General features: G+C 39.1%; 2 protein-coding genes across 5 annotated transcripts in view; both read left to right on the forward strand.

Moving 5' to 3' along the window:
• The window catches only part of LOC114567965 (major histocompatibility complex class I-related gene protein), a 34,856-nt gene that overhangs the window by 2,012 nt on the left and 18,277 nt on the right, over positions 1-14,567 (forward strand). For 2 of the 4 annotated variants that reach the window (XM_028597270.1, XM_028597273.1), the window contains exon 4: positions 1,542-1,844. In XM_028597270.1, coding sequence (XP_028453071.1) covers positions 1,542-1,844 — 303 coding nt within the window. Of the gene's footprint in view, positions 1-1,541; positions 1,845-3,582; positions 3,691-4,905; positions 4,924-5,072; positions 6,040-14,567 lie in introns of those variants that run through there. The other 2 variants (XM_028597271.1, XM_028597272.1) reach the window with 2 other exon arrangements.
• Positions 9,066-14,567, forward strand: part of LOC114567954 (uncharacterized) — a 90,282-nt gene continuing 84,780 nt past the window's right edge. The window contains exons 1-2 of the mRNA XM_028597254.1: positions 9,066-9,153; positions 13,127-13,200. Coding sequence (XP_028453055.1) covers positions 9,105-9,153; positions 13,127-13,200 — 123 coding nt within the window. The 5' untranslated portion in view covers positions 9,066-9,104. The remainder of the gene's footprint in view (positions 9,154-13,126; positions 13,201-14,567) is intronic.

The following is a 14,567-nucleotide window of genomic DNA, read 5'->3' on the forward strand; positions in this document are numbered from 1 at the left end:
TTTTTGGCTGTTTTCTGTGGTGGTAAGATTTGATCTAGCCCTCCTCAATCAGTAGAGACTGACAAGTTAGAGTGCTCTGACATTACTTTCTATCAATAGCCAATGATAGCCAGTGCACAGTTAGCATACGGTGAGTAAGTTTAACTGCATTGACAGTAGGGCTGTGACGATAACCGCATCACCGCAATACCAGCGGTGACGTGCCACTACCGCGGTGATGACATCACCACCGCCATCACTGCATTTTTATTTTTATTTTTTTACTTTTTGCTGCCGAAGGTTACAGGAGAACACATGTCGTGTGATATTAAATATTATGAAAGCAACAAGATTAGTTATCCTCATCGACAGTGTAGGAGCCACATAGTGTAGGTTGTTTATGGTCTCATTTATATTATTTATTGATTATTGTGTTGTGCACTTGTATTGTAGGTGGTGGGCGTTTTCATCGCGGTTTGAGCGGAAGTTATAACATATTTGTTTGCTTCACCTGATCACCTGGTGAGCCTGGGAGCCAACACTTTCTGTTGACCAATGTTGCGGCTGTAAGCGGTCCAACATAGTGCTGCCGCGAGGGACTAAACACTGAGAGACGCATCAACACACTGTGACGCGCTCAAGGATTGTATTGCAAGGATTTATTCCGCCACAATAACACGCAAATTTCGACTCACAAAGTAACTTTACATTTGGTAACTGCAGTGCTAGTTGTATTTTACGTGTGGAGGAATAAATCATTGCAATACAATCGTGAGCGCGTCACAGTGTGTTTATGTATCTCTCGGTGTACTTTGTTGTATTCTCTCCTATTTGAAGAGGTTAAGGAGAGAACGCTACTTACTAACTTACGCTACTCTCTTAAAGGGGTTGCGGTTAACCGCCATACCGCGGTGATACGTTGCTTCTTCACCGTGGTAAGAAAAAAACTATACCGTCACAGCCCTAATTGACAGGTGGTCTGTCAGTTGGTCCGTTTGTCCTTCAGCTTGTTACAGACTGACTGGATGGCTGTAAAATACTGTACATATATTCATGGTCCCCAGAGAATCAATTATAAAAACTTTGAACCTCTGACTTTTCAGCTAACGCCATCATCAGGTCAAATCCTTCTGTTTATCCAGACATTTGATTTATGACCAAATACCTGCAAAACTAATGACATTCTCTCAGCCTCAGCTGTACTTTAGGTTTAGCACTAATGAGGAAATATTAGAATGCTAACATGCAGAACTGAGATTATAACCTGCCAAACATCAACATGCTGCTAAAATTAGCTCAAAGCGTCGCTGTCCATCAGAACAACCTCAGAGCTGCTAGCATGGCTTTAAACTCTTAGTCTTGTTGTTTGATGTTTATTTACTTCTTTATTTTACTTGGAAGAAGTTACACACCTTCTGTTAACAATTCCCTATTGTATTTTTCTTCATTTTTGTCTTCCATTGTTTTCTTCCCATTCACGTTTGACCTCTCTCTCTCTCTCTCTCTCTCTCTCTCTCTCTCTCTCTCTCTCTCTCTCTCTCTCTCTCTCTCTCTCTCTCCAGATCTTCCCTCAGTGTCTCTCCTCCAGAAGTCTCCCTCCTCTCCAGTCAGCTGCCACGCTACAGGTTTCTACCCTGACAGAGCCATGATGTTCTGGAGGAAAGATGGAGAGGAGCTTCATGAGGACGTGGACCTCGGAGAGATCCTCCCCAACCACGATGGATCCTTCCAGATGAGTGTTGACCTGGACCTTTCATCAGTCCCAGCTGAAGACTGGAGGAGATACGACTGTGTGTTTCATCTCTCTGGTGTGGAGGACGACATCGTCACCAAACTGGACAAAGCAGAGATCAGGACCAACAGAAGTGAGAATGCATTTAGAAATTACATCTCTTTTTTATGCTGAATGCTCTCATTGTTTGGCTTTCTTGTCAGTTTTATCTTTGTCATCTGTACCAAACTGGTGATTTATCATTCTTGTTGAAGACAAGATCAGTCTTAAAGGGGTGATAGCATGATTATATAGGGTATTTCACATTGTTCCTTAAGGTCTCCTAATGGGGTATGTAACATTGGTTGGGCTGAAAATGGCCTGGTTGACATTGGCCCTTATGCATCCCTGTGTTTTGGCCATATTTGTAACAAGAGCTTTTCTTCCAAATATGGTATGCTTTATGGCTTCTACTCCAATTTGTCAATGGAGAAATTGCATTGTATTTTTACTTCCGGAACCTGCTGTGGGCGGGACTGTTGAGCTCTATACATCCACAGGCGTGACCAGTGACGGACTGGTAATCTGGCATTTGGGCAGATTTGGGCAACTTTTACATTAGCCTGTATTGTTTTGTAGCAAAATTACTTATTCAGATCAGATGTTCAAAAACGTAAACATGCATGGTTTGAAATAAAACAAATCTACCTGCATTTCTTTTATTTGGATATTTGTTTGCAAAAGTTAAAATGAAGCAATGCCTTCTGGGAATTTCAAGACAGAATCGAGTGGACCGCGTCTGCGTCTTTACTGTCTATGGTCTGCGTCAGCATGGTTGTTGGAAGTTGAAAATTGGAAGATGGAACCTATACTTTTGATAAAATGAATTGAGGCATCCAGCAACACAAGGGGGGGGTCGCAGAGAAAAATAAGAGAGCACTGTTGTCTGACATTGAAAAATGCTGCAAACGGTCTGATTTGTTTTTAAACTCAAGTGCAGCTTCAGCTAGCATTAGCGCTAATACTGCTAGCATGTTAGCAACACATCTGAGCCAGCACACCAGGGAGAAAGACAGGACAGTGAGGAATATGAGGAAGAGGTAGAACAAAACGAGCAAGAGGAGAATGAAGAGATAGACATGGATAACGAATCTATGGAACTAACCAACACAGAACAACAAGCCTGCCGTGGGTCTGAATGTGGATTACCAGAAGTAACAGAGATGGAGACCAATGCTGCAGGAGGGAGTGTAGGTACAGTAAGTTTGGCTACTTCAGAATATATATTTTTTTATAGGTCTATGTTTTGGTGCAGTTGTTTATAGCATGGGAGTTTATGTTCACCATCACTGGGGCTATCAAAAGTGTGTGTTCTTTCCGTGCGTCAAAAGTTCTATCTGCGACCCCCAAAATGAAATGCCAGGGCCGTTTTTTGTTCCCAGTCCGTCACTGGGCGTGACAAAGGTACAGGTCCTGGGATGTTGACGTTAACTTCCAGCTTTGTTGAGATTCCCCATTTTCAGCGGCACTTTGAAAATATGAGATTTTCAAAGTAAAGGGGTGTCAATGGGATTTTGAGTTTAGTCGTTATTCAACTATGACAAGGTAAAATCGCTTTTGAATTCTATCACCCCTTTAAACTGAAGTATCTTCCTTTTCCAGGATCACTGGTCAGATTGTGTGACCCTGACCGGGACATCAAATATATACAACCCTATATATATATATATATATATATATATATATATATGTGGTACCATTTAAATACAGCATATTTCTACACACACACACACTAATGGCTACTGTATAGAGTATACTGTATTCACCACCTGTATGTGTGATGAACAAATGGATGTACTTCTGTTCTAACCTGCTTTTTTTTTGCCAAGCAGAGGAGCCCAGTAACATGACCATCCCGATTACTTCTGCACTGGTTGTTGTTGTGGTTGCTGCTGTTTTCATTGCTGCTATTGGATTTGCCGTTTCCAAAAGGAAGAAAGGTGAGAGACTCAAAGGAGCTAATGCCCTTGTCCAGACTGTAAAACTGAAGCAACATTTATTTTAGATAGATCTTTATTGATATTGTCCTCAGAGTACAATTGAAATGTTTTTATAGTTTCAGCAGTGTGCATAAATGTTAAATAAACAGGATGAGAACAAATGTAACTGTCACAAGTAGGGCTGTCACACGATTAATTTTTTTAATTGCAATTAATCGCCAAATTTCTATAGTTAATCGCTTAAGTAAAATTCTATTTTGCATTTCAGAACTGTTTTTAAGTACATATTAACAATTGAAAGCAACTCTTACTGATTATCTTGATTGGGAATCAAATGAAAGCAAAGAAAGTTACTTTATGAACTTGACTTTAAGATTTGTAATTGTTTATTTATTTACTGTAAACAAAGAAAAATGTGTGAATATGTCATTATTGCACAATTCCTCCAAGTACTTAACCTAACTGAGATGTAACATCAACACTTTGCTTATACAGTACAAACAAAATGGTCCAAAACCAAATGCCGCAGCACATTTGTAACCTTTACATTTTTCTAATAAGGAATGTAACAATTCTCCTGAATTTGACAGAAAAGTGGGTGGACAATGTCCCAAATGACACAAACGGTCAAAAAAACAATACAAACAACACAGTCCTAAAACTGTATGCCGATATACATAGTCAAAATAGTGTGCAGTAACTCCTAAATAATTTTGATTACTCACTGACAGCGACAGCGTTTGCACTCTGCAGCAGTTCCAGTTGGGCTGCTTTCTCCGTGGAGTACAGGCTGTGTATGCTTGAAACTACTGTCCCCCTTGACAACTTTTTCAAAGTAAACTTTCCATTCAGAATCTTATTGGCATCCATTTCGGCATCTCGTGCTCGCCATCCACTCAAAACGTAACGTTAGCCTACTACTCTTTGGCCGGTTCGCATGCCCAAACAAGTGTGTGCGGAGTGCCTGTTGTTTTGTTTACGGTCTAGCTACATCCAGTGTGGTGTTGTAGTTTTTCTAACGTTACTAGTTGTTGCAACAGAATGTGAAAAAAACGACAAAGTTTGCTAGGCGAAAATGAACGTTAATCTCGCGATAAAAAATGTACGCAGTTAAGATTTAGAAGAAGATAGAAGGTTTGTGTTAACGCCATTAATAGCGCGTTTAACTGACTGCACTAGTCACAAGTGAAATCATTTATTTTATTTTCATTTCAGCCAATCGCCCTGCACCTCGTAAGTAGAACTTTTTTTTATTGTATCTGATCTGAACCTCGCTGTATATTAAAAAGGCTTTTTAATGATAATTGTGTAAGGGAAGTTTTTAGAGAGCTAAGGTCAGTGCAGGATAAGAAGACCAACTAAGTGTGTTTCTGACCTTCCAGCTCCTGTCAACAGCATTGAGCTCTCGGAGAAACTGAATCCAGTAACATGATTGGCTAAAACCACCTGCACTGTGACGTCTTGAGGGACAACACAACAGTAGATACTGTGATGTGAAGTATTAACACCTTTAGATAAACAAGGTGTCTTAACCCTTATATTGTGTTAGGGTCAAATGTGAACCGTTTTAAAGTTTAGATGTGTAAAAAATACCATTCACTTGTTATTATTGGAACAAGGCTTCATGATATCCTTAGACATGGCAATTCTAAAACAACCAAAGTTGTGAGAATTTTGGTAAATTGTAAATGTCAATAAAAACAAAAGAGTAGCATAGGCCTATGTGGTGTTACGGGTCAAATATGACCCAGCATAGCTTATTCAGTTTGTGAAATGGTCACGTAATTTAATCTATTGATTTGTGTACACAGACATGTTAATCTCGTTTTTTCCGTGATGGTCAGCACGTTTTTTTAAACTAATGTATTTCAATGGGGTGTTGAGTAAAGTCAGACGCTTTCTTAACCACAGATCTATGAACTCTCTCTATAACACGCTGATTCTACCTCATTTAACGTACTGTGTTGAGATTTGGAGTTAATGCCTTCAAAACCACTCTACAGACCGTGTGCACAGTTCAGAAAAGAGCAATACCCATTGTGAATAATGTTGGCTTCAATGATCATACTAATTCATTATTTCTTAAGTAAAAAACACTGAAATTCATGGACCTGGTGAACCAGAAAACTGCGTTAGTTCTGTATAAAGCTCGAAATAATCTTCTTCCTCCCAACATACAAACCATGTTTAGAGGAAGAGAAGGGGTTATGCCCTCAGAGGCAAACTGAATTGGAAACAACCTACCTGTAACACAGTGATGAAATGCATAGATGCATATCTGTCTGTGGCGTGAAGTTATGGAACACATTACCAGAGGAATTAAAACATATTAGGAATGTGTTCAAATTTAAAAAAACGTGTTCAAAGACATGACACTAGATAAGTAAAGACATTGAGTAGTATTATTCTGTGAGAATGTTGATAATGGTGATGATTATGATGAACGTCATTATTATCATTATGGTTATCATCATTATTGAGGATATTTTTCACCTTATGGTGGCAATGTACTGTATATAAGTACTGACCCTTATGGGTATATGTAGGCGTGTATGTATGTGTGTATATATATATATATATATATATATATATATATATATATATATATGTATATGTATGTAAGTGTATGCATTATTATATGCAAACACACTGTATGTATGCATGTATATAGAACGTTATCTGGGTCCGTGTATATGTTCTTAAGTTTTTTTTTGTTGTATAACTGATTTTATGTTTCTTGTCTTGTCAATTTTTTTCCTTGACAATTTGTTTGTTACTCTTAAAAATGTGAGAAGGGGGGGCTGATATAAGCTGAAGCTTCTGACCCTACCCTTGGTTACGACCAATAAATTCATTCATTCATTCAATGGGAAGCATCTTTTTTGTGATCACAGCACGATTCTTTCTGCCAGTTGGTATTTTTAAACCTAAAGTATGTTGTAAGACAGAACACTATGATATGAGCCAAGCTGGGCAATTCAAAGCTCATATCCCACAATGCAATGCGGGCATTCATATCAGAGAATCGGACAGCGATCAGTGGGTCTTTAACGTCAGTATCGCTTGAATGTACATATTTAATCAGTGGTTTTGTCACCAGCAACGACACGTTGCTCAGTTTTGTTCCAGTAAGTTAAACACCGTAGTAACGTTTAAAAAAATCAACGGAATACGTTGTATTTGAGGATTTAAACAATAAACATAACAATAATAATAAAATACAGTTTCATGTATTTGTCTTTGCTCGGTTGGGCGGCGGCATTCACGGCAGATATGTTACTCTCCAGGCTGAGACCTTTCCAACGATGTGTTTGCTGTAGTCCTAAGTTTACATTTTTACATTTCATGGAGACCACTTTGCAGAAGATACTTTATTGTCCCCAGAGGGATATTTGCCCTGAGGTCAAATGCTTCACACATAACACTTGACATATTGTTTCTTTCACAAACAGTGACAAGAGCAACACACAACCATGCATCATATCATGAAGCTATTCCACCATCCCTGCAGCCTCAAGCAACATTATTTAAAGTTTAATCGAAGTAGGTCTTAATTCGGCCTAGTTTAGAAATGTTAAGTTTACATTGGGGTACCCTATATCTTCTCCCAGAGGATAAGAGCTCATTGGCATGGAGAATAAAGACAGGACAGTCACCTGACAAGTAAGCTTTTAATGAGAGGTTTTTAGATATTGCCATGCTTTCTGACATATTAATATGCACTTTAATGCAGCCTTGTATAACATAAACCCAGATTCACCGTGAGTGTCTGCTTTAAATGATAACACACACTTTTAACCTGGGCCTTCCAGCCAAAGGTGTTGTCCATATGAACACCAAGGTATATAGGAGCAGAGCCCATTGATTGGTTCATCATTTCTGACCTCTGATGTCACGACCAGCTCCTCAGTTTGTGAAATGGTTGAATGAGATTGTTGGCATCGCACCACTGCACACAGTTCTCTATTTCAGCAAAATATGCAAAAGTACTTTTGTCTGTGTGCAGTAGGCTGAGGTAGAAGTGCCACAAATGCTAGCACACATGTTGTACAGTATATGTACACATACCTACGGAAGCTGAGAACGGCCATGGATTTTTATTTTGTATGCACTGTTATGATAACGACTTATTAATTCATTATCTCGAGATAACAAATTAATTATTTTATTATTTCGACACAACAAAGATTGAGATAACGAATTAATTAATGTTTTCCCTCCCCTTCTCCGGTCGAATACTTGGAAAAAATCCCACTAAGATACCCTCCAAGTATTTGACCGGAGAAATAGAGGGAGAAACGGCAGACCTCTATCCACTTATGGAGCCCCTTCCCCGGGTTAAATTGAAGGGTGTCTGTTGCACGTTGGTGAATAAATACACTATACAAAGTGTGGGTTAAGATCCGTGTATATTACATGCTGCACAACGAGTAGCACACAACATCGCTGACTTCCTGTTACATCTTAATATACCCAATTTCCCCACAGGGTGGAGCTGTTGCCTAAGCAGTGCAACTGGATACCCTGTAACAGTGTCTTAGTGGGATTTTTTTCCAAGTATTCGACTGAAGAAGAAGACTTGGCATATTCAGGTTTACCGAATATATAATGTCTATCAGAATGCCTGCATGATATTCCAGTTTATCCATAGGTTAAATTACCGTTTGTGTGAGCTTATTCCAATAAATCATCCACTGCACACTTATGACACAAGGAAAAAATATCTAATTACTGGCAAAAAACGACTGTTAAAGTGTACGAGCCTGAGTATAGTTCGTAGGGGACCGCAGATTTGGAACGAGTTTGAGGAAAACTTGAAAGTGTTGTATTCTGTCTCCATCTTCAAGAAAAGCCTAGAGGAAAAATTGCTCATAACATATGATTGCTAATTATTCTTTAAATGTTTTTGTTGTTGTTTATTGTTATTGGGCCCCCTCCGAAAAGCTTTTAATAGCTTATTTGGGGTTCCCCATTTCACGCGCCTTGTATATGATGATCATTGTACTTTATGAAATTGTGTTAAATGATACATTGATGACGTGTGAAATAAACGTAAACAAAGAAGGGGAGGGAGAACATTATTAACGAATTTGTTATCTCAATAAAGTGATCTTTACGGAGCCCCCCTGGTCCCACTTTGTCAAAAGAAGATAGTATTTCGTGGCCTCATAATACTATCTCGTGGCCTCAAGATACTATCTTGTGGCCTCAAGATAGTATCTCGTACAAGTATCTTGATGCTGGAGGAACACGGAACGTGCTCCACATTTTGCTGTCCTGCCCGTCTATCTGTGCTCCGTCCTGCACTCCTGTAGCGTCCGCTCCTCTTCCCTCCTTATGTCTCAGCCATTCATTATCAAAATGCGCTCCCGGTGTGTTGGAGCGCGTTCCGTGTTCCTCCAGCATCTCTCCTGATGAGATCTGCCTCAGGTGCGCTGGGAGGAGTCTTCAGTTCTGTGCCAGGTAAACCAAAACACCACAGATAGACGGGCAGGACAGCGGAGCCGGAGGACAGCTGTGGATGTTTGGCGGATCGGCGCGTTGGCGTTGTGGCCCGAATGGGAAAAGCAGAGTGGACGTTGCTTGCTGCTGGCCCTATTCCCCCCTCCCTCAAACAAAAAAGGGTAAAGACTGTAGTCCCTTTCTCTATAGACTGGTTTTGCCCAAATCGCACTCGCACAACGCCAACGCACCGATAAATAATAATTCGTTATCTTGGCAAAACAAACTTTGTTATTTCGAGATAACGAATTAATAAGTCGTTCTCACGAGATAACAGTGCATAAAAAAAAAAATACATGGCCGTTCTCAGCTTCCGTACATACCCATACAAAGCTACATCGTACTTTGTGAACAAAAACCTTGGCAACAATCTTCTTATTCTTTTAATTTCCTGAAAATGTTTCCTAAAACTATTCCCTTCTTAATTTTAATAATGCTTCTCTTTGCAAATAGTCAAAACTAATGCAAATTTGTCAAACATATTATTAATATGAATGGTGTGTATAAGTCAGGCCTGTTGAAATAAAGGTCACAAAGAGAATAGATTGTGAAGGCAGTATTTTCCTCCTTCCAATCAAACAAGTAGCAAGTAGAACTAACCGTGCGTTCATGGACATTGGAAATGAACGCGCCATAATATGTCTGTTGACATACACTCCATGTGGAGGTAATTAGTGGTTACTGGTTGAACTTTATCTTCAGCAAAGAGAGCTTCTAGCCTACAGTCTTTTTTTTTATTCTGCATCAGAACAGAAGAAGCAGAATAACAGAGAAGCTTTGGGGCTTCAAACTCAGCAGCACAGTGCCATCTGGTGACTGTCCAGACTTAGAGCAGCCCTGATGAAGACTGAAGCCAAAGCTCTACCACACCTCTCTCTGATCTAACTAAATAGTCTTCTTTTGTTCAAAAGTTCTGTATAAAATATAGAATGTATGTACATGGTGCAATATATTATAATCAAATACATTTAGCCTATTTCATTAAAATACTGAATGCATTGTCCAAAAAGCCTACATGTAAAATGTTTTTGCTGACACGTCACATTAATGTGTCTTATTGATGTAGTTTAGGCCCAGTGTCACTGTGGTCACTGTGTTTCAGTTTGGTGAATATATATGTAACATTTTATGTGATGTGATTGGAGAATTGTATTCATTAAATCAGCATTTTTATTATAATATGACTTGGTATCAGGTAGGGGTGTAACAATACATTGATCTGGATCGATATATTGATTCGATCCTCAACGGTTCAATATTATTGATACAAAGTGAAAATATCACTTCATATCATCATCTTTAAGATGCACCTTATTTTGAAATTCCCATTTTATATTTATTCTTTTTATTAAATATAGTAGTTTGTTTTCAATTTAAATGTCTGGAAGAGCTTCGTAATTAAATTGTCAGATCATATTTTAGTTGTTTTTTGTGAGTTGATATATAGTACAGGCCAAAGGTTTGGAAACACCTCATTCAATGCGTTTCCTTTACATTGTAGAGTCTCACTGAAGGCATCAAAATTATGAATGAACACATATGGAATTATGTACTTAACAAAAAAGTGTGGAACAACTGAAAACATGTTTTATATTCTAGATTCCAACTAGTTCAGTCAACTCAGGGTTTCCCAATCACAGAAAGAAATTCACATAAAAGAGGCGGTGTTTGCAACCATACCAATCGCAAACATCTACCAGAATATTTTAAACAAGAAGAGCAAACTATAATTCTACATAAATATGAAGAACACAAACACGGTTTTACAGGCAAAATGCAGGAAGGAAAGCTGGCAAAAAAGCCGACACTGTTTTACGTAAATCACAACGCTTATCCTATCAATATCACTTCCAGTGGTGTAGTCTACATGATAGTAAGCTCCAGGATTTCTGTATAGGCTATACCCACTGAAAAATGCCCAATGACACGTAACAACATAGGCTACTTTCCATTATATTTTTGATACATTTTGAATTGTCATCTGTGCTTTTTTCTTAACATCTATAGGCTGAATAAAGGTATGTTTACCGTAAATTGGTGCATTAAAGTGTATCGGAATGCAGGAAATTAAGTCGTTGATGCTTAAAACTTCCCTGGGGGAGGACACCCAGGCCCCCCATAATGATATGTCCCCCTCCTCCCCCAAAGGCAGATTCTGGCCAATATACAGTAGGCTACAGTACACCCACTATAATAGCCTACATTAGACTACACTGGTCACTTCCCCATCAGTCAGGCACAAGATCTGATCATAATTACACTTTTGCTTTCCATGAACTGTCGTTGCTTTAGCCTTTTATTTCAGTTGATACCCTGGCAGCGGTAAGCGATCGTGAGAGAGAATAAAAAAATATCAAAACATAATTCTAACCGATGTGCGTACACATGGCTGAAGAAGCCGACAAATAGCCTATATGTAATCCCCTCCTCTTAAAATCTATATCTTTCATAAAGATACCCATCAGTGAATGTTAACGGGGTTGTCGGTCTCTAAATGTTTTAACTTTTGTCTCTCTTCCCTCTCTCTCTCCGCGCACCGAGCTCCGCCTGATCTTCTAAGAACGGTGACGCCGTTATCAATCGAGTATTGATTGGTCAGTAGGCGGTGCTTTAACACCGGTTGATCTCTGATCTCCAACTTAACCTGCTCCCGATCAGGTTAGGTGTTCAGCATGAGTTACCACGGTGATTGAACCCGATAACAAGTGATCCACCTTTGTGATACAGAAAATGCTGGTGAACCTGAAGTTAGCTCGCTAACACCAAATCCTGCTTCGTAGTACAGGCCTCTGATGAATGCCACACAGAGTTCTAGCAGCAGACACATCTCTAGAACAACTGATAAGAGGAGACTGCGCGAATCAGGCCTTCATCATGGTCAAGTAGCTGCTAGGAAACCACTGCTGGAGAGGCAACAAGCAGAAGAGATTTGTTTGGGCCAAGAAACACAAGGAATGGACATTAGACCAGTGGAAATCTGTGCTTTGGTCTGACGAGTTAAAATTTGAGATCTTTGGTTCCCGTGTCACATTTGCAAAGAAAAGGTGAACGGATGGATTCTACATGCCTGGTTCCCACCGTGAAGCATGGAGGAGGAGGTGTGATGGTGTGGGGGTGCTTTGCTGGTGACACTGTTGGGGACTTATTCAAAATTGAAGGCATACTGAACCAGCATGGCTACCACAGCATCCTGCAGCGACATGCCATCCCATCCGGTTTGCGTTTAGTTGGACCATCATTTATTTTTCAACAGGACAATGACCCCAAACACACCTCCAGGCTGTGTAAGGGCTATTTGACCAAGAAGGAGAGTGACGGAGTGCTGCGTTAGATGACCTGGCCTCCAAAGTCACCGGACCTGAACCCAATCGAGATGGTTTGGGGTGAGCTGGACCGCAGAGTGAAGGCAAAAGGGCCAACAAGTGCTAAGCATCTCTGGGAACTCCTTCAAGACTGTTGGAAAACCATTTCAGGTGACTACCTCTTGAAGCTCATCAAGAGTGTGCAAAGCAGTAATCAGAGGAAAGGCTGGCTACTTTGAAGAAACTAGAATATAAGACATGTTTTCAGTTATTTCACACTTTTTTGTTAAGTACATAATTACACATGTGTTCATTCATAGTTTTGATGCCTCCAGTAAATATTGTATCATCCACAGAATCGATAGATCGTTTCGTAATAAAATGTGATTTATGCCCCTAGTATCAGTCTTCATAATTAATAATTGTCTTTCTAGTGTACAACACCATGTTTCTCAATTATTCTTTCCGAACTGTCAAACTGAATGAAAAATGTCCTGAAACACCAGTGATGACGTCAAAGTCATGGGGCATACATATATATATATATATATATATATATATATATATATATATATATATAGCAGATTTTCACAGAAGTGAAACAAATTTCCCAACTTCTGTATGATCCGCAGTCCGCCTCATCAGAGCAAAGACACTTAAACCGTTAAACCAGCTCGGTCCTCAGACAGGTCTTTCTCAAAACAAGATGAAAAAGTTCCTGTTGTTGCTTCTCTTCTGTCACGTCTCATCTCCAGGTAAGATCACATTTTAAATCTTTACTTTACTTTGAACTCAGCTCTGCGTTTTGTTTCTGTGGAGCTCTGGAACACAGCTGGAGTTTAGTTTCACTTTAACTTCAACTCGAGACTATCATGTTTTAGATTAACTCAATCATACCACCATCATATTTATGATAAAATTATGACGTGTCTATTTATACTGAATGTATAAACCTTGTTTGTCCTGCAGTGAAACACTCACTTAAGTTTTTCTTCACGGCATCTTCTGGACTCCCAAACTTGTCAGAGCTCGTGACTGCTGCAGCAGTGGATGAAGTTCTGATTGGGGACTGTGACAGCAACAAAAAGATAGTAGAACCGAAACTGGACTGGAGGAAAACATTTTTAGAAAACAATCCTCAGCATTGGGAAATGTACACTGAGTGTTTTGAGGATCAGCCTAACTTATTCAAAGCTTGGATGAATCACATAATGCAGAGCTTCAACCAAACTGGAGGTAATATTTCACTATTTACTGTTAAACTGTTGTACATCTTAATTGTATATTAAAGTGACCCAAACGCATCCCCACTTTGAGATAATGAAATTGAAAACCTCAATACATAGTCAAAATGTCTTCACATACACAGGAAGAGGAAAAGTAGTAATACAAGACATCCTTTATTTCCTTCATTGACCTGTCAGATAATGAGACTGAGGGCTCTAACATCTGTCTGTACAGGTTTGATTTTAAGATTTGAAATGCCCTACTTGTCATTTTCTTGTCGTTTTGTGTTACTGTATAATCGAGCTGGGCAATATATCAATATTATATTTATATTGTTATATGAGACTAGATATCGTCTTAGATTTTGGATATCGTAATATCGTGATGACATAAGTGTTGTCTTTTCCTGGTTTTAAAGTCTGCTTTACTGTAAAGTGATGTACTTTTCTGAACTTACCAGACTGTTCTAGCTCTTCTATTATTTGCCTTTTCCCCACTTAGACATTATGTCCACATTACTGATGATTATTTATCTAAAATCTAAGTGTGAAGATATTTTGTTGCACCATTTGTCAACCCTAGAATATTGTCGCAATATCGACATTGAGGTATTTGGACAAAAATATCGTGATATCTGATCATTTCTCCCTATCTCCTTGGAATATTTGGAATTAACTTTATCAGCTTGTCTAGTTCTTAAAGTTTTCATCATGTAATCAGTAATTAATTATGAAATAAGAATTTGTATTTCACATAATGTTTGTGGTCAAACATCTGAGACAATGAGCTTTTAGATCAGGGGAAACCCGGCTGCTTCCCATCATGCACTGCAGTTTTGCAGTCGGT

The sequence above is a fragment of the Perca flavescens genome, chromosome 14 (assembly GCF_004354835.1).
Source record: "Perca flavescens isolate YP-PL-M2 chromosome 14, PFLA_1.0, whole genome shotgun sequence".
Taxonomy (NCBI): Eukaryota; Metazoa; Chordata; class Actinopteri; order Perciformes; family Percidae; genus Perca; species Perca flavescens.